Source organism: Salvelinus alpinus, chromosome 17 (assembly GCF_045679555.1).
Source record: "Salvelinus alpinus chromosome 17, SLU_Salpinus.1, whole genome shotgun sequence".
NCBI classification, from domain to species: domain Eukaryota; kingdom Metazoa; phylum Chordata; class Actinopteri; order Salmoniformes; family Salmonidae; genus Salvelinus; species Salvelinus alpinus.
Window position 1 is genome coordinate 17,584,806 of NC_092102.1, and position 27,264 is coordinate 17,612,069.

General features: G+C 41.3%; 1 protein-coding gene across 2 annotated transcripts; it reads right to left on the reverse strand.

Annotated features, from left to right (window-relative positions):
- LOC139542345 (adipolin-like) lies at nt 1–27,230 on the reverse strand. Of its 2 annotated transcripts, none has more exons than XM_071347651.1 (8): nt 26,793–27,230; nt 11,555–11,659; nt 11,040–11,151; nt 10,518–10,708; nt 9,382–9,490; nt 9,057–9,150; nt 3,112–3,190; nt 1–1,363 (listed from the first exon to the last, which is right to left on the reverse strand). In XM_071347651.1, the coding sequence occupies exons 1-8, from the start codon at nt 26,964–26,966 to the stop codon at nt 1,265–1,267; spliced, it is 963 nt and encodes a 320-aa protein (XP_071203752.1). In that variant the 5' UTR covers nt 26,967–27,230; the 3' UTR covers nt 1–1,264. The 2 variants fall into 2 exon arrangements, with proteins under 2 accessions (XP_071203752.1, XP_071203753.1); XM_071347652.1 differs by having other exon boundaries at nt 1,114–1,363; nt 10,518–10,705; nt 26,793–27,102.
- Nucleotides 27,231–27,264: the final 34 nt, after the last annotated feature.

The following is a 27,264-nucleotide window of genomic DNA, read 5'->3' on the forward strand; positions in this document are numbered from 1 at the left end:
TAATATTTGACCATAGTTTAATTTTGATCTCATTACAATATACCATACTGTATTAGTTATTAAAAAGCAAATCAGTATAAAACATAATTGTACTCCAATCTGTGCTAGTCTTGAAACTTTATATAACCTGTAAATGAATCCCTAGGGTGAGAAAAAATATGAATATCCATTTGTGGTTACATTTGAACATAAACTCCATGTACGTCCAAATTCAATTCTTAACAATGTGTATTAATTAAATATTATAATAATTTACAGAAAACTTAATCAGCTATATGGCGAAAAAAACGTATAGATATACACAACACAAATCTATATGTGAGTATTTTCTAATTGAATAGATAACATGATCAGTCTCTTTTGCTGAAACAACTGGCATTTTATAAAACAATATTTAACATCTTTTCTGCTTCACCGTGGCAGTTATATCATTTGGCATAAGCGTAACTTGGAAACACTGTATATTAAATACATCGGTATAAAACAGAATGGCCAACACACTCGCATTTCATTTAAACGCTCTAACCAAATAGGTTAGTTTGGATTTGAATCCCACAAAATAGTTCCAGACAGAAACTATTCTCTGTTAACCCAAGTAAAATGTTGTGTAAATTTGGTCAGCTGCGTGATTAACTTTTGTGTTCATACGTGTTAGAAATTGAGAGTTACAGCAAAAATGAAGTCTCCACCCTCACAAAAGGAAACCCTCAGCCAAAGCCCCCCCCCCTTCTGATCCATGTGGGCACACGCACGAAGCACTCGAGGCGAAACAGTTTAAGCACCGCCTTCGCCCAATCCTGATAAGTCCAAATAACCAGTGACGAAAACCCCAAAACCGGAACTAATGTTGCTCTCATGCATCTCGTACAATGCATCTGAGCATCTTTGCATCATCCAGTGTATATACACACTCACAGGTCTATGTACTGTACTTACTTACTGCCATACAAATGAATAGATTGACATAAAAACCTTTCAAATAAAAAAAATTAATTGAGTGATTTGAAGTCTTGTCTATTAGGATTTGTCTGTTGGAATGTACTTAATGTCTTTCTTGGCCCATGGGAGTGCTTGCTTTCATGGTGTCTGTGGAGAGACACAGTCCTAAAGCTTTCAAAACTGTCCTTTCTCCTCCATGGATGGTGATAGGCCAGAAGCATCTGTTAGTAGTCCAATTAGATGCAGATGCCTTGCGTGGCCAGGGCCCTGGTGTCCAATGGGAAGAGGTAAGGTATACCCCCAGCTCCAAGGCCAGGACGTAAGGCTATACACCCAGCAACATGCCCATGAAGTCAGAGCCATTCTGTATTATGATGGATGCCCCAGCTCCATTGTCCACAAATATTGAGGTGTACTGTCCAACCTGAGGAGATACAATAACATTTTAAATACAATAATATGATTACTATTTGTTTTGTTATAGTGATAATACAACTCATTATACAGTCGTGGCCAAAAGTTTTGAGAATGACACAAATATAAATTTTCACAAAGTCTGCTGCCTCAGTTTGTATGATGGCAATTTGCATATACTCCAGAATGTTATGAAGAGTGATCAGATGAATTGCAATTAATTGCAAAGTACCTCTTTGCCATGCAAAGGAACTGAATCCCCAAAAAACATTTCCACTGCATTTCAGCCCTGCCACAAAAGGACCAGCTGACATCATGTCAGTGATTCTCTCGTTAACACAGGTGTGTGTTGACGAGGACAAGGCTGGAGATCACTCTGTCATGCTGATTGAGTTCGAATAACAGACTGGAAGCTTCAAAAGGAGAGTGGTGCTTAGAATCATTGTTCTTCCTCTGTCAACCATGGTTACCTGCAAGGAAACACGTGCCGTCATCATTGCTTTGCACAAAAAGGGCTTCACAGGCAAGGATATTGCTGCCAGTAAGAGTGCACCTAAATCAACCATTTATCGGATCATCAAGAACTTCAAGGAGAGCGGTTCAATGGTTTTGAAGAAGGCTTCAGGGTGCCCAAGAAAGTCCAGCAAGCGCCAGGACCATCTCCTAAAGTTGATTCAGCTGCGGGATCGGGGCACCACCAGTACAGAGCTTGCTCAGGAATGCCAGCAGGCAGGTGTGAGTGCATCTGCACGCACAGTGAGGCGAAGACATTTGGAGGATGGCCTGGTGTCAAGAAGGGCAGCAAAGAAGCCACTTCTCTCCAGGAAAAACATCAGGGGCAGACTGATATTCTGCAAAAGGTACAGGGATTGGACTGCTGAGGACTAAGGTAAAGTCATTTTCTCTGATGAATCCCCTTTCCGATTGTTTGGGGCACCAAGAAAAAAGCTTGTCCGAAGAAGACAAGGTGAGCGCTACCATCAGTCCTGTGTCATGCCAACAGTAAAGCATCCTGAGACCATTCATGTGTGGGGTTGCTTCTCAGCCAAGGGAGTAGGCTCACTCACAATTTTGCCTAAGAACACAGCCATGAATAAAGAATGGTACCAACACATCCTCCGATAGCAACTTCTCCCAACCATCCAGGAACAGTTTGGTGACGAACAATGCCTTTTCAAGCATGATGGAGCACCTTGCCATAAGGCAAAAGTGATATCTAAGTGGCTCGGGAACAAAACATCGATATTTTGGGTCCATGGCCTGGAAACTCCCCAGACCTTAATCCCATTGAAAACTTGTGGTCAATCCTCAAGAGGCGGGTGGACAAACAAAACCCCACAAATTCTGATAAACTCCAAGCATTGATCATGCAAGAATGGGCTGCCATCGATCAGGATGTGGCCCAGAAGTTAATTGACAGCATGCCAGGCCGGATTGCAGAGGTCTTGAAAAATTAGGGTCAACACTGCAAATATTGACTCTTGCATCAACTTCATGTAATTGTCAATAAAAGCTTTTGACACTTATGAAATGCTTGTAAATATACTTCAGTATTCCATAGTAACATCTGACAAAAATATCTAAAGACACTGAAGCAGTCAACTTTGCGGAAATTAATATTTGTGTCATTCTCAAAAATTTGGGCCATGACTGTACAATAGTAATTATACTTCTCAACCCTTCTTAAAGGCTTTTTATTCAGCTCAACCCTACTGGAGAATCTAAATGGTGAGCGTGGTTTGATAAATATGAGCCTACCTGTAGCTCTAGTAACCCTTGCACATTCACTGTGAAGATCTTGCTGTTACTTTCCAATCCAACAATCATCTCTAATGACCTGCAATGACAAAGAAAACAAAAAATGATTGACAATTAATCATCATCTTTTTTCCTGAACTTTATATTTGTTCTAAATAACTTCACTTAATCTATACACACCTAACATGTTCTGAAACTAAATCATCTAATTGCATGATACTTCATGCAAAATATGTTTTTGTACACATTAAATAAACATGCCATTGCTTCATTTTGAGTCTTGAATCATCATAATCATTACAGTGAGTCTTTAATGAAGTCTGCAGTGCAGAGAGTAATATGTAATATAGCAGGCGTGGAGTCTAGTCGTACAACTCTTGCTGAGACCACTGGCTCCTGTTTAGTGGAAAACGCAACATTTTTATGGTGAATCAATCATGTTTGTCTTCACTTTAACTGCCATCGCAATGAGCCTCATTTCACATTCTCTGCATTTTCATGTGTGGGAGAGCGAGACAGGCTGGAGGCATAGGGGTGGAAAGGCAAAAAAAATGAGCCCACTTTTTCGGATAACAATATTATTTATACATTTCTTTCATAATACCAGGTTGTGAAGCAAGGTTGTTGGCCTGTATATATGGAGGAAATCTTTGGTACCGTTTGTTTCAACATTTCAGATTTTGCTTACTTTATATAAACAAAAAAGGCCAAAGTATGTGAACAACAGTACTCATATCACCGAAAATGGGTGTGTAATATTCTGGTATTTACAAATGAGTGTGTAAAATTCATCCTTCACACTTCCCAAAAAGGGCATTTCTCTATTCAGGGTCATATTCAATAGGCAACTAATTCAAAAAAATAGGACTGAAACAGGGAGGGACTACCTGAACCTTTCCAATATGACATTTTCCTTTTCTTCATTGCAAAATGTTTTGCTATGATGATAAACGACCCTGGCCTGTGGTGTTGGTAGCAGCAGCAGGGTTTCTCAGGTGTCAAAGGTGAGTCTAGAACAATTTTGGAGGCGAAAGGGACCAAGGGAAGAAGTGAGAGGACATTTCATATAAAGACGTTCTTCACTTTTACACAGGAAATGCCTAACTTGCTCCACACAACGTGTTTAACAGCTCATAAAACTGGCATTAAACTCTGATTATCACGCATGGATTCAATGACTGCTGTCAATATAGAGCCTCATGAACACAACAAGAAAGGCTGCCCTGGCAGACAATAGAATGGATTAGCTAACTCTTTTGGGGGTGAAGCAAAAATAGTTTTGATGTTGTTTTGTTTTTACTACACTCCAAGTATGTTGCAAAAGCCAGAACAAATCAGAACCATATGGTCATATGTTGATAGGGTTTGGAGTGGGATGACTAGATATTGAAGGCATTTTCAATCAGGATCTCAGCGATCACTGCCTCATTGCCTATATCCGCTATGGGTCCACGGTCAAACGACCACCCCTCATCACTGTCAAACGCTCCCTAAAACACTTCTGCGAGCAGGCCTTTCTAATCGACCTGGCCCGGGTATCCTGGAAGGATATTGGTTCACCAACTACTTCGCAGACAGAGTTCAGTGTGTCAAATCGGAGGACCTGTTGTCCGGACCTCGGGCAGTCTCTATGGGGGTACCGCAGGGTTCAATTCTCGGGCCAACTCTTTTCTCTGTATATATCAATGATGTCGCTCTTGCTGCGGGTGATTCCCTGATCCACCTCTACGCAGACGACACCATTCTGTATACATCTGGCCCAACAAGCTTCAATGCCATACAACACTCCTTCCGTGGCCTCCAACTGCTCTTAAATGCTAGTAAAACCAAATGCATGCTTTTCAACCGTTCGCTGCCCGCACCCGCCCACCCGACTAGCATCACTACCCTGGAAGGTTCTGACCTAGAATATGTGGACATTTACAAATACCTAGGTGTCTGGCTAGACTGTAAACTCTCCTTCCAGACTCATATTAAACATCTCCAATACAAAATCAAATCTAGAATCAGCTTTCTATTTTGCAACAAAGTCTCCTTCACTCACGCAGCCAAACTTACCCTCGTAAAACTGACTATCCTACCAATCCTCGACTTCGGCGATGTCATCTACAAAATAGCTTCCAATACTCTACTCAGCAAACTGGATGCAGTCTATCACAGTGCCATCTGTTTTGTCACCAAAGCCGCTTATACCTCCCACCACTGCGACCTGTATGCTCTAGTCGGCTGGCCCTCGCTACATATTTATCGCCAGACCCACTGGCTCCAGGTCATCTATAAGTCTATGCTAGGTAAAGCTCCGCCTTATCTCAGCTCATTGGTCACGATAACAACACCCACACGTAGCACGCGCTCCAGCAGGTATATCTCACTGGTCATCCCCAAAGCCAACACCTCCTTTGGCCGCCTTTCCTTCCAGTTCTCTGCTGCCAGTGACTGAAACGAATTGCAAAAATCGCTGAAGCTGGAGACTTATATTTCCCTCTCTAACTTTAAACATCAGCTATCTGAGCAGCTAACCGATCCCTGCAGCTGTACGTAGTCCATCTGTATATAACCCACCCAATCTACCTACCTCATCCCCATATTGTTTTTATTTACTTTTCTGCTCTTTTACACACCAGTATCTCTACTTGCACATCATCATCTGCTCATTTATCACTCCAGTGTTAATCTTTTAAATTGTAATTACTTCGCTACTATGGCCTATTTATTGCCTACCTCCTCACGACATTTGCACACACTGTATATAGACTTTTTTTCTATTGTGTTATTGACTGTATGCTTGTTTATTCCATGTGTAACTCTGTGTCGTTGTTTGTGTCGCACTGCTTTGCTTTATCTTGGCCAGGTCGCAGTTGTAAATGAGAACTTGTTCTCAACTAGCTTACCTGGTTAAATAAAGGTGAAATAAATAAAATAAAATAAACTTTATCATACTGATTTGTTGATAGATGATCAATAGACTGAGACGGTAACAATTTACTGTAGGTGTCCTTAAGAATGCATTCATAAAGCCTTTACAACAGCTATATAGCAAGTAGTTCTAAATAGTTATGAGTAACGGCATAAGCTGTAATTAAACTATTTTTAATGGGTGTTAGAGATGACTGTTCATCCTGTTGTCATATACTCTGTCAACTGTTAATAACAATTGCTTTTACACCATCTGCATGACAACTTATGTCATATGTTATTGCATGCTACATAAGAGTCTACATACCATGTGTTATAACAGGGTGTTATGTAATTTACCAACCTCTGTGTACCATTATTACATTTCATGGAATGATCGATGTCATAACCATGTGATCTGCCCTTAATATAATGTGCAAAGAAATCATAAGTAAAGTGACATTAATTTGAAGTGTTTGACAATGAGACAATAAACTGGTCTGAGCTGTACAAAATGGACCACGTCCTGGTATAAAAAATATAAAACACAACATGCAACAAATTCAAAGATTTTACTTAGTTTCAGTTCAAATAAGGAAATCGGTCAATTGAAATAAATGTGTTAGGCCCTAATCTATGGATTCCACATGACTGGGAATACAGATATGCATCTGTTGGTCACAGGTATATTAGAAAAAAAGATAGAGGCGTGGATCAGAAAACCAGTCAGTATCTGGTGTGACCACCATTTTCCTCATGCAGCGCAACACACCTTCACATAGAGTTGATCAAGCTGTTGATTGTGGCCTTTGGAACGTTTTCTCACTCCTCTTCAATGGCTGTGCGAAGTTGCTGGATATTGGCGAGAACTGGAACACGCTGTCGTATACGTCAATCCAGAGCATCCCAAACATGCTCAATGGGTGATACGTCTGGTAAGTATGCAGGTCATGGAAGAACTGGGACATTTTCAGCTTCCAGGAATTGTGTACAGATCCTTGTGACATGGGGCTGTGCATTATCATGCTGAAACATGATAATGATGGCGGCGGATGAATGGCACGACAATGCACCTCAGGATCTCATCACAGTATCTCTGTGCATTAAAATTGCCATCAATAAAATGCAATTGTGTTCGTTGTCCGTAGCTTATGCCTGCCAATACCATAACCCCACCGCCACCACGGGGCACTCTGTTTACAAGGTTGACATCAGCAAACCGCTCACCCACACAACGCCATACATGTGGTCTGCGGTTGTGAGGCCGGTTGGACGTCCTGCCAAAGTCAAGGGGTATGAATACTTTCTGAAGGCACTGTATATTATGAAAAAATGGCTTGTTAGTTAAGGTAACTAAGTAATAAGTAGTTGACGTTGCAATTGCGTTACTTTTACGACCCACGGATGGCAGTGGGGAACCGTCAAGGCAATCTATACGTTCAGAGAAGGCCCAGTTATAAAATAATTGTTGTATTTTTTAAATATAAATGTCATTTTGATTTAAATTTTATCTTTTGAATAATATTTCAATGGTATTCTGATTATATTCTTCTTTACAATTACATTCTGATTTAATCTCTTCCGTTTGTGTTGGAAAGGGTTAAAACTGAGGAGAAAAAATATCTAATCAGGATTTTTCTTTGGTGGTTTCTGTTGAGATAAATCTAGCTAGATAGCTCACCAGGCGCAAAGCCCTCAGAAGCTCGATAGAAGACATCTGCCATTCAACTGAGCAGAATTTTGTAGTGACAGTGGAATCAACCAATCACATTTTGACTTGTAATGGGTGGGAACAGTTTTTTTTATTGCAGCTCACTTGCTGTTGTTAGCTATCTCTGAAAATAATGCATTATGTGTGTGAAACGTTGTTTCATTTAAACTTTAGATCACTGGTTACTTTATGTTCTGAACTGTTGTCACTTTTGGTAATAGTGTTATATTGATGGCGTTAGGTGGGTTACCATAAGTTAATGTAAGCACTGTGGTTGTTGTTACTGGTAATGTTAGTGCGGGTTCTGTCTCTGTGATTTTCTTGATTATTTAATTTGGTACAAAGAAATTTCCCCCACTGAAAGGCAAGGTTCAATAGCCACGGTTCGCAGCTGACGGACGGCTTTAGCTATCTAGCTAACGTTAGCTATCTGCTAGCACTAGCTAGCTAACTTCACTAGCTACAGGTGGAATAAAAAAAACATACTCTTTGTCACGTTACACATTTACATCCTATTTTACTTGCACAATTACCTTTTCATCTTAACAAATCTTATTTAACTCAACCTAACTGGGTCGTTATTATTCAGATTATTTACTGTCACAAATCCTGTTGTGCCCCAGCAACCTTGATTTTGTTGTAAAAATTCTATTTGATTCCATTTCGTTTAAAAGTGTTTGTGTATTTTTTTGCAAGTTGATGGCATTATAATGTGTCCTTTTTATACCAGGACGTGGTCTAATTTGTTCAACTCAGAGCTGTTTATTGTCTCGTTGTCAAAAGAAAGAAAATCCTAAGTACATATGTGCTCCCATTTGCCCATGTTTGTTGGAGATCCTTTGAATTGTAAAGTTTTATGATAGTTTTTTCAACTCATCCTGTGGTATAAGCACACTCATAACTGTTTTATAACATTTCAAATTAATGTCACTTTATTAAGCGCATATGACATGGTTATGACATCAGTCATTCCATGAAATGTAATAATGTGACACAGAGGTTGGTAAATGACATAACACCCTGCTCTAACACATGGTATGTAGACTCTTATGTAGCATGCAATAACATATGGCATAAGTTGTCATGTAGACTGTTTAATAGCAGTTGTTATTAACAGTTGACATTAGAGCATATGACAACAGGATGAACAGTTATCTGTAACACTCATCAAAACAAGTTTAATTACATATTATGCCGTTACTCATAACTATTTAAAGCTACTTACAACAGCTTATGACAAATGTTAGATTGTGCTATATAGCTGAGATAAATGCTTTATGAATACATTCCAAAGGACACCTACAGTAAAGTATTACTGACTGAGACTGATGGTACTCACGTATATCGATGACACAGGGATTCGATGCAGATCAGCACTCGCACATTGTCCCTGGCTCTCAGCTGACTCTTACTCCTCTTCACCTCATTGTGGTCTTCAGGGAGAAAACAGAGTTCATCTGAGGTCAGACATTATCCTGCTTAGAAACACCTCTGAATAAAAGGTCACAGAGTCCTCTGAAAATATATAATATTTTAGCAAAATATCTGTATAAATGGGGCCTCATTCATTGTCTTGATATTGAATTCCAACTTCCAAATCAATATATTTCCCAAGATGATTCCCTGTTAATTAGATTTCCTTATTGTAGAGAAGCATTCCCTACCGATATGAACATTAGCAGAGAACTGGTAGATCCCTGTGACGGGAGCCGTGAATCGTCCTGTGGATTGGTCCATTCCTGTCCCTCTGAGGAAGGCACCTTTAGCAAGAGGCTGGAAGGAGAAATACAATGTGACGTGTGGAATGGAGTTATACAATGACTGACAGATAAAAAATACCAAATTTTACATCTCAATTTTGGGCTCAATTGATATCTGTACGTCTGCCAAAGTGAACACCCGAGCAATCAATCCAAACTTTTCCAACTGACATTTCTTAAACTTGGTATATGTCTACTCTTAAAGGACCAATCAGCAGTTGAAACAATAACAAAGCGTATCCCTGCCACTGTTTTGGTAAAATGCTGAGGGATGGGGCTGGAGAAATGTAATCACTCTCAAATTCATAGATAGAGCTATGGATACAAGGACTGACCATCCATGGTATCAAAGTTATAGTTTTAACCATGTTTTGAGGCTATACAGTGTTTGTTGACATTTACTTTGTTAACAAACATTGGAGTAAAACAAGCTTATACTTTGGGTTCTGATGGGGTACGACAGTTAAACTAAGCTCATGAGAACTGTATAAGATATATTCTTCAAGAATCAATGGGTACATATCATTCATTTATAAATCCAAAAATGGATGTAGCAACTGCTGATTGCCCCTTTAACCTCCCGCCTCAGAATGTCCCTGGGCATAGTTCTTCCACTACAGCATGCTAATTTAAACAGAGTATAAATTTGTCCTCTCCACACCATATTCCAAGTCACAGACAGAGTGCCTTTTGTGTGCCGACCCAGAAAGTGATGTGGAGCATTGCATTTTTGACTAAGGAGCCAGTCTGAGCTCCAGCATGCTACTGCTTTGTCAGACTCTAGGGAAGGAGTGATTCTTATACAGCAAGTGGATATAACCAGAATCATTGCTGGTTCAAATCCAATATTCAAACATGGCTAAAAGAAAGAAAATTGAAAGATAGAAACCTGATTGTGAATATTAACATGGACTTGATATTGTGTACTGAATGGTTTAGAGTAAGACAAGAGGATACAAAAGATGTTCAAGGGGGTGACCAAATACTTCACAAGCGTCTACATTCTTTACAAACTTCTCGATTGTTCCTCCAAAACGTACCGTCTGAAAGTTTTGTAGCTCCATCAGTGTCTTCTTGTCGACAACCACAGGTCCTTTGAGTTTACAGTGGAAGGCTTCCTCTATCCTCCTGTAAGAGGTCATTCCTTCCAGGGCGATGTGGGCCGTGGGTATCTGACTCGGACTGGTACTGGTCTGCCTATCCACTGCAGCAGTTCTCCTCTCTGTAGCTTCTGATTAAAACACAGAAGGAATATGAGATAATCTAAAGAAATAATAAAGAAAGATGACACGAATATGGACTTAACTTTAAACTATAAAAAAAACTTTCTCTGGCGCTACAGTACACCAATAGAGTAGTGAGCTTGCTGACCCAATATCTACCGTGGATGGTCAGGTACTAATGAAATACTTCCGCCTTCACTGAGACAATGATCCATCAGTAGTAACAATCAATCACCAATGTCTTGAAATCAAGTCCTCCTATACACAGCGAAGGACCAGATGAGACTTTATCACATGTTGTGTCTTTATATGACATTTTAGGACTTTATATGATGTCACCTTTTATCATCTTTTTGAACTCCTGGAGGAGGACTTCCTGGGTGACCTCTGCCCCGGGAGATCCAGGTGGTCCCTGGGGGCCTGGGGGGCCAGGAGGACCTGGTGGCCCGGGCTGACAGAGACCAGGAAATAATAACACATTACATAATAAAATAGGATCATATGAATAAGAAGATAATCTACTGTACAGCAGTGGAGGCTGCTGAGGGGAGGAAGGCTCATAATAATGGCTGGAATGGAGTCAATGGAATGGTATCAAACACATCAAACATGTGGTTTCCATGTGGTTGATACCATTCCATTGACTCCATTCCAGCCATTATTATGAGCCATCCTCCACTCAGCAGCCTCCACTGCTGTGAACACGATTTGAAACAGAAACTTGTTTCAATATTCAAACAACCAATATTCTACTTATGTATCGTACTAGATGCTTCGTGACCAATGTAATGAACGAACCAGTGCTTGATCAGCTAGCTTCTTTGAACCACCACTGAAGCCATTGTTATATTTACCAGTGGCCTTTTGCGTTTGCGGCACTTCCCAGGGAAGTTGCCTACAGGTCGTTTCACAAAGTCCATCCATGATCCCAGGGGATCCACTCTCTGGTTGTCAGGATTCTATAGGATACATGAGACAGAGAAACCCATGAGACATTTTTCATTCAACATCAAACCATTTCAGAGGTCTGATTTTGCAACGAAGACAGGCCTACTATAAATCAATGATACATCAAGGAGAGGCAGGTGTACCTACATAAACCTGGCTGATTGATGGTGAGCATTAAACAAGTGCCCAGTGAAATAAAGTATGATTAAGGGTTTTGCCAGAATGTACTTACAATCAAGCTAGTCCCAAACTGTTGCATTTTGTTCTTATTCCTCAATCAAAATGTCTCTTTAAGGAGAACAGTGCTAATTGCAAGATTCATCAGATATTTCAGTCTGGAATCATTTCGCCCACTGGCACACAATGCAAAGTATTGTAACTATGTAACTGAATCCAATGAGTCATAATTTCTGCTTACCCTCCATTGGAAAATCTTGCTTTAAGATACTATTAAATGGTGCCAGACATCAAGGCAGGTCACACTGTTAAGCGAACTCTCTTTCATTCTTTCTCTCTCTCTCCGTGTCTCCTTGCCGATCTACTGCCATTCCAGAGAGAGGGAAGAAGGCTTTTTGTGTCGTATCTTTCACTTTGCCAATTATGTTCAGTCACTTTTTCTTTCCAAGACTCTCCCTGTTTGCTTGTTTTTTCTCTCCAGATAACTCACTCAGGTGCCACGTCAATTCTTATTTGCCTAATAGGGTCAAAGGAAAATAAACAAGACTTCTGAAGTGATTTTTTTCAACACAAACATTTCCATGAGCGTACTGTGCATTCAGGACTCCCTGAAAAATTACTCTATCCATAGGATATTTTAGTGACCAATTAGCCTACGACAAGATTTCTAAACATCCAACAACACTTTCACCTATACCTAGCTACAAACATACCAGCAATGAAATGTTTTTTTGGCCCACAATTGAAAATGTAAGCTATAACAGGAAGAAAATTACCGAAACGACCTTGATGAACACAATAATAGATATGGTGGCATACCATAAAAGTCAACAGAGGCTGTTGAAGAAGTGCATGGACGTACATGATTTCTAAGCAGAAACTCCCTCATGATACTCATGATACTACTTCCGGCGACGACCGAGATGGCCGCCTCGCTTCGCGTTCCTAGGAAACTATGCAGTATTTTGTTTTTTTATGTGTTATTCCTTACATTGGTACCCCAGGTAATCTTAGGTTTCATTACATACAGTCGGGAGGAACTACTGAATACAAGAGCAACGTCAACTCACCATCGTTACAACCAGGAATATGACTCTCCCGAAGCGGATCCTGTGTTTTGCCTTCCACCCAATACAATGGATCTGATCCCAGCCGGTGACCCTAAACAACGACGCCGTAAAAGGGGCAAAGGAAGCGGTCTCCTGGTCAGGCTTCGGAGACGGGCACATCGCGCTCCACTCCCTAGCATACTACTCACCAATGTCCAGTCTCTTGACAATAAGGTTGATGAAATCCGAGCAAGGGTAACATTCCAGAGAGACATCAGGGATTGTAACGTTCTTTGCTTCACGGAAACATGGCTCACTCGAGAGACGCTAACGGAGTCGGTGCAGCCAGCTGGTTTCTTCACGCATCGCGCCGACAGAAACAAACATCTTTCTGGTAAGAAGAGGGGCGGGGGTGTATGCCTTATGATCAACGAGACGTGGTGTGATCATAACAACATACAGGAACTCAAGTCATTCTGTTCACCAGATTTAGAATTCCTCACAATCAAATGTCGACCGCATTATCTACCATGGGAATTCTCTTCGATTATAATCACAGCGGTATATATTCCCCCCCAAGCAGACACATCGATGGCCCTGAACGAACTTTATCTGACTCTTTGTAAACTGGAAACCACACACCCTGAGGCTGCATTCATCGTAGCTGGGGATTTTAACAAGGCTAATCTGAAAACAAAACTCCCTAAATTCTATCAGCATATCGATTGTGCTACCAGGGCTGGTAAAACCTTGGATCATTGTTATACTAACTTCCGCGACGCATATAAGGCCCTCCCCCGCCCTCCTTTCGGAAAAGCTGACCACGACTCCATTTTGTTGCTTCCAGCCTACAAACAGAAACTAAAAGAACAAGCTCCCGCGCTCAGGTCTGTTCAACGCTGGTCCGACCAATCTGATTCCACGCTTCAAGACTGCTTCGATCACGTGGATTGGGATATGTTCCGCATTGCGTCCAACAACAACATTGACGAATACGCTGATTCGGTGAGCGAGTTCATTAGAAACTGCATTGACGATGTCGTACCCACAGCAACGATTAAAACATTCCCAAACCAGAAACCGTGGATTGATGGCAACATTCGCGTGAAACTGAAAGCGCGAACCACTGCTTTTAACCAGGGCAAGGTGACCGGAAACATGACCGAATACAAACAGTGTAGCTATTCCCTCCGCAAGGCAATCAAACAAGCTAAGTCCCAGTATAGAGACAAAGTAGAGTCGCAATTCAAAAGCTCAGACACAAGAGGTATGTGGCAGGGTCTACAGTCAATCACGGATTACAAAAAGAAAACCAGCCCCGTCGCGGACCAGGATGTCTTGCTCCCAGACAGACTAAATAACTGTTTTGCTCGCTTTGAGGACAATACAGTGCCACTGACACGGCCCGCTACCAAAACCTGCGGGCTCTCCTTCACTGCAGCCGAGGTGAGTAAAACATTTAAACGTGTTAACCCTCGCAGGGCTGCAGGCCCAGACGGCATTCCCAGCCGCGTCCTCAGAGCATGCGCAGACCAGCTGGCTGGTGTGTTTAAGGACATATTCAATCAATCCTTATCCCAGTATGCTGTTCCCACATGCTTCAAGAGGGCCACCATTGTTCCTGTTCCCAAGAAAGCTAAGGTAACTGAGCTAAACGACTACCGCCCCGTAGCACTCACTTCCGTCATCATGAAGTGCTTTGAGAGACTAGTCAAGGACCATATCACCTCCACCCTACCTGACACCCTAGACCCACTCCAATTTGCTTACCGACCCAATAGGTCCACAGACGACGCAATCGTAACCACACTGCACACTGCCCTAACTCATCTGGACAAGAGGATTACCTATGTGAGAATGCTGTTCATCGACTACAGCTCAGCATTTAACACCATAGTACCCTCCAAACTCGTCATCAAGCTCGAGACCCTGGGTCTCGACCCCGTCCTGTGCAACTGGGTCCTGGACTTCCTGACGGGCCGTCCCCAGGTGGTGAGGGTAGGTAACAACATCTCCACCCCGCTGATCCTCAACACTGGGGCCCCACAAGGGTGCGTTCTGAGCCCTCTCCTGTACTCCCTGTTCACCCACGACTGCGTGGCCATGCACGCCTCCAACTCAATCATCAAGTTTGCAGACGACACTACAGTGGTAGGCTTGATTACCAACAACGACGAGACGGCCTACAGGGAGGAGGTGAGGGCCCTCGGAGTGTGGTGTCAGGAAAATAACCTCACACTCAAAGTCAACAAAACAAAGGAGATGATTGTGGACTTCAGGAAACAGCAGAGGGAGCACCCCTCTATCCACATCGACGGGACAATAGTGGAGAAGGTGGAAAGTTTTAAGTTCCTCGGTGTACACATCACGGACAAACTGAATTGGTCCACCCACACAGACAGCGTTGTGAAGAAGGCGCAGCAGCGCCTCTTCAACCTCAGGAGGCTGAAGAAATTCGGCTTGTCACCAAAAGCACTCACAAACTACTACAGATGCACAATCGAGAGCATCCTGTCGGGCTGTATCACCGCCTGGTACGGCAACTGCTCCGCCCACAACCGTAAGGCTCTCCAGAGGGTAGTGAGGTCTGCACAACGCATCACCGGGGGCAAACTACCTGCCCTCCAGGACACCTACACCACCCGATGTCACAGGAAGGCCATAAAGATCATCAAGGACAACAACCACCCGAGCCACTGCCTGTTCACCCCGATATCATCCAGAAGGCGAGGTCAGTACAGGTGCATCAAAGCAGGGACCGAGAGACTGAAAAACAGCTTCTTTCTCAAGGCCATCAGACTGTTAAACAGCCACCACTAACATTTAGTGGCCGCTGCCAACATACTGACTCAACTCCAGCCACTTTAATAATGGGAATTGATGGAAATTATGTAAAAATGTATCACTAGCCACTTTAAACAATGCCACTTAATATAATGTTTACATACCCTACATTACTCATCTCATATGTATATGTATATACTGTACTGTATATCATCCACTGCATCTTGCCATCTTTATGTAATACATGTATCACTAGCCACTTTAAACTATGCCACTTTATGTTTACATACCCTACATTACTCATCTCATATGTATAGACTGTACACTATACCATCTACTGCATCTTGCCTATGCCGTTCTATACCATCACTCATTCATATATCTTTATGTACATATTCTTTATCCCTTTACACTTGTGTGTATAAGGTAGTAGTTGTGGAATTGTTAGGTTAGATTACTTGTTGGTTATTACTGCATTGTCGGAACTAGAAGCACAAGCATTTCGCTACACTCGCATTAACATCTGCTAACCATGTGTATGTGACAAATAAAATTTGATTTGATTTGATTTGATAGTGGTGATGATTGTAGACCTTTGATTGACATGCAAGGATTCTGGATGTGTGGTGATGTTATACTTTTGTTGAAGAAAAACACCCTCACATATCTCATTTATCAAAATGAAAGGCCTCTGCCACCAAATAATTCTAACCCTAACCCACCCTGGCTGACGTTATTTCATTTGGGTGAAAAGCGATGCTGTATGAATTCCAATAACCACAAAATGCCTTGAATCCTCCCCAAGCAAAGGCCTTCTTCCTCCTCCCAAAACATCAAGTGACTGTGGTGGAGATAAAAGAGGAGATTAAGACGAGCCATGAAGGTGAGCTGTCTGAAATTTTATTTATTTAGGTTTGGCAGGAGGACACGGATCACTTATCTGCATAACTAACATGCCTCCTTTTCTTGACAGAAAGAGAGACTCGCCTCTTGTTCTGTTCAAAAGCAACAAAGTAACCCCTTGTTTGTCTTGTCTTCAATATACTGGAATAAAAAAAGGTTTTATATTTTGGGTTTGTTTTTCTCTCCGTCTTCTCTCTTCTCTCTTTTCTTGTGACGGCAGACAAAATAAACAAGTTAAGTAACACAGTGGCTTGTGCATGTTAGACGTCTGTGGGTTTTTGTTGTGTTTTTGAAGCCTGGAGACAGATAAACGGCAGACAGATTTTGTCAAGCCTAAGATACTGTTACTGCATAATCCACCACATCTTTTCCATAACACTGCAACACTGCCCGGGCCATTTAATTGGTTATACTGAACCTTTTTTTCTTTCTACAGCTCATGCTGCATAGGAATTATCTCTAATTATACCTCTCACTTTCATACCAACCTTAAAAGCTCATAGGAAAAATTATTTGCGCTTGAGACGCCGAAAAAATCTGAAAGAGCTGCCTGCAACTCTATTCCTAAACCACACGTTTGATTTAAACACCGACAATAATCACTGAGGACCCTCTCTGACAACTCTGTTTGATTGAAGTGATGCACACTGAACATTGACAGCAGGTGAAACGCAAAACAAGGACCTTAACGCGACGCCTGACGGTTCATCCTGCAAGTCTCAAAATAACTGCACCTCTCCTCTCACATTGATGTCATACATAGATCATCATACTGTATGTCAGATGTTTTTAGACCACCTCAAGTCAGCCCACACATGCAACTTATAATTATATATGCTACCATAGCTATTCCCTGCATAATAATAGCACTGCTAGGACAGGAGGCCTCTCTTTCTGCTTGTTATCGTCTTGTATTGTTAGCACACGCATTTGTAATTAAACGCGTAAAACCGTGCCCTAAAGGATTTTTGATATTTTAGGAAGTTGGCCTGTAACCAAGGTAATTATAACTGTTATTCGAACTGCAAAATGGAGCAAATCACTTTTTGACACTTTTATACCGTGTGTAACACAACATATCATGAGAATTGCTATTTGGTGTCAGGAGTGCATCAATCAAACATTAAGTCATGAGGATTTTAAGATCTGTTCAAGTCTTTTATCTTTCTAGTATGGACACACATTCCTCACTTTCATTGATCGTGCTGTACATCACTCAGCATAATATTTTTGCTACCATGACATCCAATAGTGATAGATGGTGGCGCTTCCCATAGCTGGCAAGAAATTATGATTCATTGCACCTCAGTGAAACTATCTTCAATATTCCCCAGATGAAGGACTGAGTCCATACACAGAGAACTTAAAATCCCATTGCATGACGAAATAGAAAAACTGTCAGTTACTGTATGTTTAATCCAGTTCCTGTTGAGTGTGGCGCAAATGAAACAATGTTCTCACTCACATACCTTTATATCAGCGCGTACAGCACATGAACAAAGTGAACAGAGGATAGATACAGGTATCAATCTGTACTTCCCTTTGATCCCGGCTGTTGTATGAGTGCCATCCAATGGCCGTGTCTTTCAACAGCTGTGAGAGCACACCACTCCAGTGGTGATTTGGAAAATGTGTCAGACATTCTTAAGGTGTCAAACTAAAAGGTATCCCTCAGAACATCAAACACTGTTTGTTTGGCTCATCGGTGGGGGCTTTATTCATACTGAAGGGATGGTGTATATTGCTACATGCCCCGATCCTTATAGTGCAATGAACTTTACTTACAAATATGTGACCACTGTATATGATGAACATCCCAGTTTGTATGCATGATGTACAATATCATGACACTTTTGCAACACTATGTTGTTGAACATTGCATGTAAGGTTGCAAATATGTAATAGCCTACCTACAATGTATGCGATTCACCAATTTAATTACTGCTTCATTATATCCATGATCATTCAGGAAACAGTTGCTAGAGTCGTGATGAATAATCCCTTTACATGCATCTCTTTATTAAAGTGACTAGTGTTCCATTATTAAAGTGGCCAGTCATTTCAAATCTATGTATATGCTGCCCTATATACATAGACTTGAAGTCACTGGCCACTTTAATAATGTTTACATATTTTTGCTTTACTCATCTCATATGTATATACTGTATTCTATTCTACTGTATTTAGTCTATACCACTCAGACATTGCTCATCCTAATATTTATATATTCCTTAATTCCATTATTTTACTTGTAGGTTGTGTGTATTGTGTGTATTGTTGTGAATTGTTAGATATTACTGCACTGTTGGAGCTAGAAACACAAGCATTTCGCTACACCCGCAATAACATCTGCTAAACACGTGTATGTGACAAATAGAAATTGATTTGATTTGTATGTTTGGGGAAATTAGGTAGAATTATATTTGAAGCAATAAAGGGAGGGAAATATGTCCCTGGGGCAGCATGCCATCAAAAACACATATGCGTTCCAAATGACCAGAGCTGGTCAAAAGTAGTACACTATGTAGGGAATAGGGTGCCATATGGCCATGGATCCTGATTAAAAGTAGTACACTATGTAGGGAATAGGGTGCCATATGGCCATGGATCCTGATTAAAAGTAGTACACTATGTAGGGAATAGGGTGTCATTTGGAATGCAACCACAGACATAACTGTTAAAACTTGTCTATTTGGCTGCAATAGATACTCAACCAGAACAGCACTCTACATAGCAGGTAGTTTCTGAATCATTAAGAATAAGAAGCATTGCCGCCTCCTCTGTAGACATAACAGTATAGCCCATAACTCTTAGCTTGTTTTAATTGAAATGTCCTTATTAACTTGTTACTAAGTATCCATAATTTACTGCTTAAAATGCACCAACTAGTACAGAAAAAATACCTACACCGTGCAAACAATAACTTGTAATGTTAACTGACTGGTCCGTGACAAAGCTCTTAAAATAAAATGTTTGGAATGGACTTGTGTTTTTATCCTACTGTTTTTACCAAACAAATGTAAACGTGAGAGCAGGGTGCACCAGCCACACCAAAAAATAAGCTTGTAAGATTATGTCTAATGTATGTTTTGTGAACAGGTACATATTTAGTTTGACGTGGGATAGGATGATGTAGAGGCGTCCCTAATCCCTTGTTTTTATATCGTTATAGTCCTTTCGCAGTCATCCATGCATGCGTGTAGGAGGCTAACTAAGGGAGGGCCTATCGCATCCTGGGAGGCAGGGATCCCCAGGCTACAGTAGGGCTGGGCTAGGGGGAACCCACATGCTTCCCCACCGTCACGCATCCACCCGTTCCCCCCTAATGAGCGTCCAATCCACCGCAGTTCTCCCCCGATGCACCTCATAGACAGAGGATTTACCACCACAACACTAAATATGGTGAGACATGCAACCTGTGCAACTGGTGCACCCTGCACGCAACGCTGCACTTTAACTTTGTAGAGATGTCACATAAAAGTTGTTGAGGATATGAGAAAAGTGTAGGCCTTCGGATATTAACCACATGAAACATAGACACCATTTGAATCTCTAGAGTGCTAACAAATTATCAAATGATATGACTGTAAAGGATCAAGCCAGTTTCAAGTCACACTATTTGTGGGTATGCTGCACGTACACATATTCCTATGGTGTAGCCGTCATATCTTCTTTCTTTTCCTTCCACAAAACAACTGCTGCAGTGTCAACATGCCGTAGATATTTGTGCAAACATTGAATGTGCATTCCTTTCCAGTGAAGACATGTAAGAGCTACTAAAGCAATCAAATGTATTCATGAAACCTCCTAGGGAATAATAACTGTGCTTTAGTCAAAAAATCTGCAGAGAGTCTGATTGCTGACACACCTGCTTTGTGTTCAAATTATAGTCTTCAAATTGCTCAAATGGGGGCTATTTCCCCCTGTATCTGTGGTAGGTAAATGACTCTGGCTGCACTTCCATATCAAACTGAAAACTCAACAGTTTTTCCAAACCTAGTTTCAAAAACTATCTGATATACTTAATTTGTAGAGCACAAAGTTCTGAAAAACTTTTTGTGCTTGATTGAACTTGCAATGGTGTCACGACTTCCACCGAAGTCGGTCCCTCTCCTTGTTTGGGCGGCGTTCGGCGGTCGACGTCACCGGTCTTCTAGCCATCGCCGATCCACCTTTCATTTTCCATTTTTTTTGTCTTGTCTTCCCACACACCTGGTTTCAATTCCATCATTACATGTTGTGTATTTTACCCTCTGTTCCCCCCATGTCCTTGTCCGGAATTGTTTATTGTAGTGCTTGTGCACGTTATGCTGATGTGTAACGGGTTTTGTTTACCCATTGATTTATTGTTCTGTTTACAGTGGTTTTATTTATTAAACTGCGCCGTTGTAAATCAGTTTTTGCTCTCCTGCGCCTGACTTCTCTGCCGCCAGTACGCACCCCCTACAAATGGAACTAATAGAGAAGTCCCAAGCATGCAAATCATGCCCACCAGGCACTCCAGACAGGGTAAAGCAAACACTCAAAGTATTTTAAAATTGTTCAAATAGTATTTGATCCCAGGTCTGAGTTATGCTCCATGGTTTTATTCACTGTGGAATGCACCAGGTAGATACTGTAGACACTCATGAGATCTTTTCTTCTCTTATGTGCTCCATAGCCTCCATTTGTGGTTCCACTCTACCACATAAGTGCAGAGTCCTCCGTTCTGTTAGGTTTAAGCACTTTTATTGTGTAAGTACTGTGCTCACTTACTTTATGAGGTATTAAAAACATGTTGTAAGTAGAAAAGCACAAAATATAAGAGGGAAATAAAAATGTAATTCATCGTTCATCTGAAAGGCAAATTTGAATACATGCCAAATTCTCCCTGGCTTCAACACCCATCAAATGCAGGTCTGATGTAAATATCACAGCAAAAAAGAAATGCATAACTATTTTCTACAAACAACAATGGCTCTGAAAACGATTCAAGGATTGCCAACATTTTAACAATCATTTGCACGGCAGTAGGCGTATACACCCCCATATTATTCTTTACTTTCAAGACTCCAGTCCAATGTGAATCTGAGGTAGAGGAACATGACCAGCACATGATATGTATCAGGCAAGATTAAGGGATTTCTATAAATCTGGCATCAATTAGAAGTTATTAAAATAAGAGGTAATTCAAATAAAACAGGACCTCTTTGCCTAATATATATATAAAAAAAGTTTTATTTCAAGGGGAATATCGTCCTAACAGTTTATTTTACTTGTAGATTTTAGATATAATGACAAAGGGCTGCTTATTGTTATTATAGCGGTCTGTCAGGATTTCAATGAGTGCATAAATTGATTGTGCAATGTGTAACTAAACAATGGTCATTACGACATGTTATAAATGTCATACTCTCACTATGGCATCCTTGTTCTCACTGTTTCCAATCTTTTGGTTGGATATGGTGATGGGCAAGCTTAGTGGGCTATACTTACTTTACCTGTGTGTGTGTGTGTGTGTGTGTGTGTGTGTGTGTGTGTGTGTGTGTGTGTGTGTGTGTGTGTGTGTGTGTGTGTGTGTGTGTGTGTGTGTGTGTGTGTGTGTGTGTGTGTGTGTGTGTGTGTGTGTGTGTGTGTGTGTGTGTGTGTGTGTGTGTGAGGGGGTGCGTGGGTGTGTGTGTGTGTATGGGTGCGTGCGTGCGTGTGTGCGTGCATTCCCAGCCCGGTCCCCTGTCTGTGGGGCGATTCAAACAGTGCCACACACCCCTTCATTAATCATGGTGTTGGGATGAGAGAGGGGAAACTCAAGCCCTCCCCCAGGGCACTGCTTAGCCATTACTCAACACGCTAGGTGTGATGTTCGATTTGACTGCCTCAATTACTGACTTCACTGACCGAGCCCTTTGCTGCTCAACACTGACAGATTTCACTGCACTTTGGAAAGAAATGAAATACAAATGTATATATTGTTCACGCAGTTCTGCCCTCACAGTGTATTTACGGTGCTAGTCAGTGAAATCATGATAGAATGGACTGTGAATCATTACCCATCTATGTTATTACTTTGACACATGCCCAGAAAGAATGGTAGAAGAAAATAAATGTGTAGTGCTGTCAGCGATTTTAGCAGACATAATGTTGATTTTGGTGCAAAAAAAATTACTGCTTGGTACAAAAGGTTACTGCTTTGTATCATCTCACCAAATTTCACAAAGTGCACCACTCCACACCTCAATTGTGATCAATTTCAAATGGAAAATCTCTGATGGAATGTGGTCTGCTGCACCCTGCCAACAGCTCTCACTGGGGTTGGGCCAGATACGAAATGAATGCCATCACAAGAAGACTTTCCACTGCTTGAGCGAAAAGAAAAACATGCAAATGTATAAACTGTTTGGCTTGTTTGAAGATACAAGCCGGTGTTCTCCTGCCAACATCACTTTAATAAGGAGGTTGTTTTCTCCAAAACATTACAGGTAGGGGAGAGTGGGGCAAGTTGAGCCAAAGGGGTTAGTTGAGCCAACCATACACAAAATGAATCATTTGACCAAATATTTAGGAAGAGGTCATCATTTCATGAAGTCTGTGAAGGAAGAAACCACATGGAAAAAGTGGTTAGCAAGTTAGGTCCAAAAAACTGATTTTCACGAAGTCAAATGAATGTATTGTGTTAGAGGTTTCATCTAAACCAAAGTAGATCGTTTTAAGACTCTTCTATACATCGGTTGGGGTCTCTATAAGCTTCAATATAAGGTCCTAAACCCAGCATGAAATTGTATCCTTGTAGCTGTGTGTGCTAATATCTAAATGTTTGCATTAGTATAAGTTGAGCCAATGGTTGAGCAGATGTAAGTGTTTTCTTCCCAGTTGTAATGCAAGGCATTATCGCTGGGATATGAGGTAACAACAGAGCCTGTGATAAAAGTGTTTAAAAAGTACAAAGTCTGTGTTAAGGTGTAAATCCTGTGTTAAGTGATTCAAAAGATGGAAAAAAAGTGATTGTGGTTGTGGTGAATTGTGTTTGGGAAATAAAGATAGGCGTGGTTTTAAAATGGTAGTGGTAATATTTCATTCAGTACAGAAATGTGTAGGCGGCTTAACTTACCCTGTCCCTCTGCTTAACTTACCCTGTCCCGCAGCTCAACTTACCCCATACCCGGGGGAAGTTGTGCCAAGAGACCCCTTTTTTTGGACAAGCTATGTTTTCAAAAACTGTAATGCTTATATGAATTTGGATTATCTCGAGGGATACACCACATTCTGAAATATATGTAGATATCTTTGTGAGAAAGAATTCTATATTTCCCTTGACTGTTTGAATGTAAAAATGCTGAATGTAAAAAATGGCTCCATTTACCCCACTCTTCCCTACAGGTGTGAGGATTAAGTGATAAAACTTGAACAAACTAAGATTCCATCATGAAATAAAGCTACCAAGCACTGCTTGCAGACATTATCCGTTTTTTACTGGATACATTTTCATTGAACTCTGGATGATATAGCATTCCATTTTGCTGTGGCATTGTCCATACAAAATGCATAGTAAGCAGCCTGGCCTCAGAGCCAATACGAAATATACTTTACGTATTTCTGAGCATCCCCAAGACATATGACACCTACTAATGGTCTAGTTACTTAAGACAGAAACTAATGTAGGGAGGTTGGTCGGCGAGGATGGGTGGGCATAATCCGCAACACTCTAGCAATCTAAAGGCACACTCTAGCAATCCAAAGGTTGAATGTTTGAGTCGTGTCAGGGAAAACTGAACCTTTTAGCTAACCCTTCAGTTAACCCTTATTCTAAAAGTAAATTCACCTAACCTTTGTCATTTTAGTTCTCCTAATCTTTGTTCTTAGTTCCCATAACCGCCAACGTAAATTCTCCCAGTAATTCTCTGTTGTTGTTACAGCGCAACAAGCAACCTGGTATCAGATAAAGATGTGCAATACTATATGTCCTCCAGGATGTATGATAAGTCACATCATTCAATTCATATGCTATTGTACGACCAGGTAAGATGTATGATACTATACATCCTACGACCAATATTGCATTCATTATGTAACCTAATATAACGTAACCTAACGTAATGTAATTTATCATACCAAATGGAATGTCACAGATTTACGTACAGAATTAGACAAATATCCCTGAGACCACGTTACAATAAGAAGTGCTCAATTTCTGTAGCCTTAATGAGTCTTCTGTAGCCTAAATTAGTCTTATGTAGCCTAAATGAGTCTTATGTAGCCTAAATTAGTTTTGTTGCATTGTCTAACCTTCAACATCTCCACTCTTTAACTTTAGATGTAAAGTCTAAACCCCAGGGTCCTCAACTAGAGGTGACAGTATTTGGGCGAGACACTATCTGCCATAACACAGGGTCTTAGGAGTGATTATGTCATTACCCTCAGATTGTGGGAGACAAGATGAAAAGAATGTAAGTGAGGGGGGCACAGGGGGCTAATCCTTGTCGAGGTGTCCTCTTTCAGGACCCTTTCTATGGGGCTTTGTGAGGGGCTTACACGGCACGCTGCCCCAGTTTTTCTGGGCCGCACCGCCCCTATCGGATGTCCCAGACACAGCGGAGTCAGACTGGCCCTGTGAATGACAGCATCAATGGGCTGGGAACAGTACTGCCAAAGCTCTTTAAATATCTGCCCACCTAACTTTCCCAGGAATTACATCATGGCAGTCTGCCTGTGGCCTGTTGCTGGACCATGGGGGGAGATGGAGGGGGGCGGAGGGGGGCTATGGAGACAGAGACACCCTGGGCTCGGGTTGGATAGATGGGAGAGAGAACTGAACAGATATTACCCAGTGGGGTGCAGAAATCCTCAGTCTTCAGCAACCTGGGGGTTGACACAAGGTCATCCTTCAGAGCCTTCTGCTTTTACAGGGCAAACCAAGTCAAATAAACACAGCCAGATCACAATGAGACAGGCTAGAGCTGAATAATGTGTTCTTCTTCTTGAGAATACAGAAACAAATCCTCACTCTATCTATGGCAAATAAAAGTCATAGGCTAACCAACCAACAGGGCAGAGAGGCCACCTGGTAGAGCTTGGACTGGGAGGAAGGGCTGGTATTGAGCGGATGGGGCAGCGAGGGTTATTTCAGAATGCCAACACAATGGGTGGGCTCAAGGCAAAACAAATACCTCATTGGAAACTCCTGGAAATATGTAATACCAGCAATAAACCAATAAATAAGAATGTGAAAGGTCAAATGCTGTTTTTGGACAGGGAAACATAAATGAAAAGTAGATGTATGAATCAGTGGCAACGGAGCATTTTGTGTTTACCCGAGTACCACATGGTGTATTTTCAATAGAAAACAACTTTTACTACACCTTTTTCATATTGTACTTTTGGTGTAAAAATACAAATTTCTATCTGTTTGCCAATTACTGTCCATATTTTATATTTAAATAAATACTATACTTTGGCTACACATTTAGAGAATGTAGACTAAACTGTCACATCTTCTTATCCCTAATTCACGTTGATTCAAACCCTCTTGAGCCCCGATTTGTCAATATACAATCCTTAAATCTGATAGGCTGGGAAATCGGTGTTAGCCCCCCATAGTGAGGACTAATTGGTGCATTGATCATCCCACATTCCACACATTCTTCAGGAAGTCATCCATTTAGGTTTGCACACATTTCAGACACAACTCACTTTCTCAGGCTTGACCCAGTAGGGCAAACCTGTTCTATGCGGTCTATTGCCACTACACCACTACACTCATTCACTCTATAAAACACTTTGACATTAATTATACATTCATAAAGCCTGAATCAAGTCCAGATAAATTTGTCAGAGCATGTTACCTGCCATAGCCAGTCATTGCAATCCATAATTTAACAAGTTAATTATCAGCTCAAGTATATATCTCAGAATAGATTCCAAGGTTATGAGAATGCGATCAGATAATTTAGCAGGTTGTTTGAGTTTAGGTGGCACTACCACAATTTTATTTTCTATGAGGTTTGTACTTTGATATTCATCAGATAAGGTTATCAAAATCAAAAGTCACAATCCAAAACCGCTAATAAAGTTCATTACATATTCCACATACTAATCATAAACATTCTTCTGATGTTCAGCACTCGTAGGATCAGACCAAATATACACATTTCAGCCATAAAGTTTGAAATACACCAGCAGATCAACAGAGCAAAGAGGTTGGAGGCAGCCGCTGGTGACTTCAAAACCACATTTTAGTCAGTTTCAAATCAAGCATTACCTTGGTGCTCCCGCCGACCTCTTCGCTGTTGGAGAGGGTAGTGTTGTATGCCTCTGTGTGCTGTGGGGGGGTCTCCTGCGTCCTCTTCCGCTCCTTCTTGGCATCCACCCCTTCCAGCAGAACAAACTGGGTCCAGAACACCACAGCCAGCACGGCCAGCGGCCCACACCACATCTTCAACAAACACTAAATCAACCCAAAGATCCCTGAAACTTCGATCAACTGGCCCAGTGGTCTGTCCAAACTGTCCAACGATTAGGAAGAATAAAGTTATTGCCCGGTTTCAAAAATGCAAGGACCCCAACCAAGATGATTGGACCTCAAACTGGAGGACTACAACAACTCTGACTCCTGGTTTGGCTGCCTGCTGCTGCTCTCTTCCTGATGATCTTTGAGCCAGACAGCAGTGTGTTGCAGGAGCTGGAGCACAGCTAACTCTAGCCAGAAAGCCAGGCGGCTTACTCAACTATGA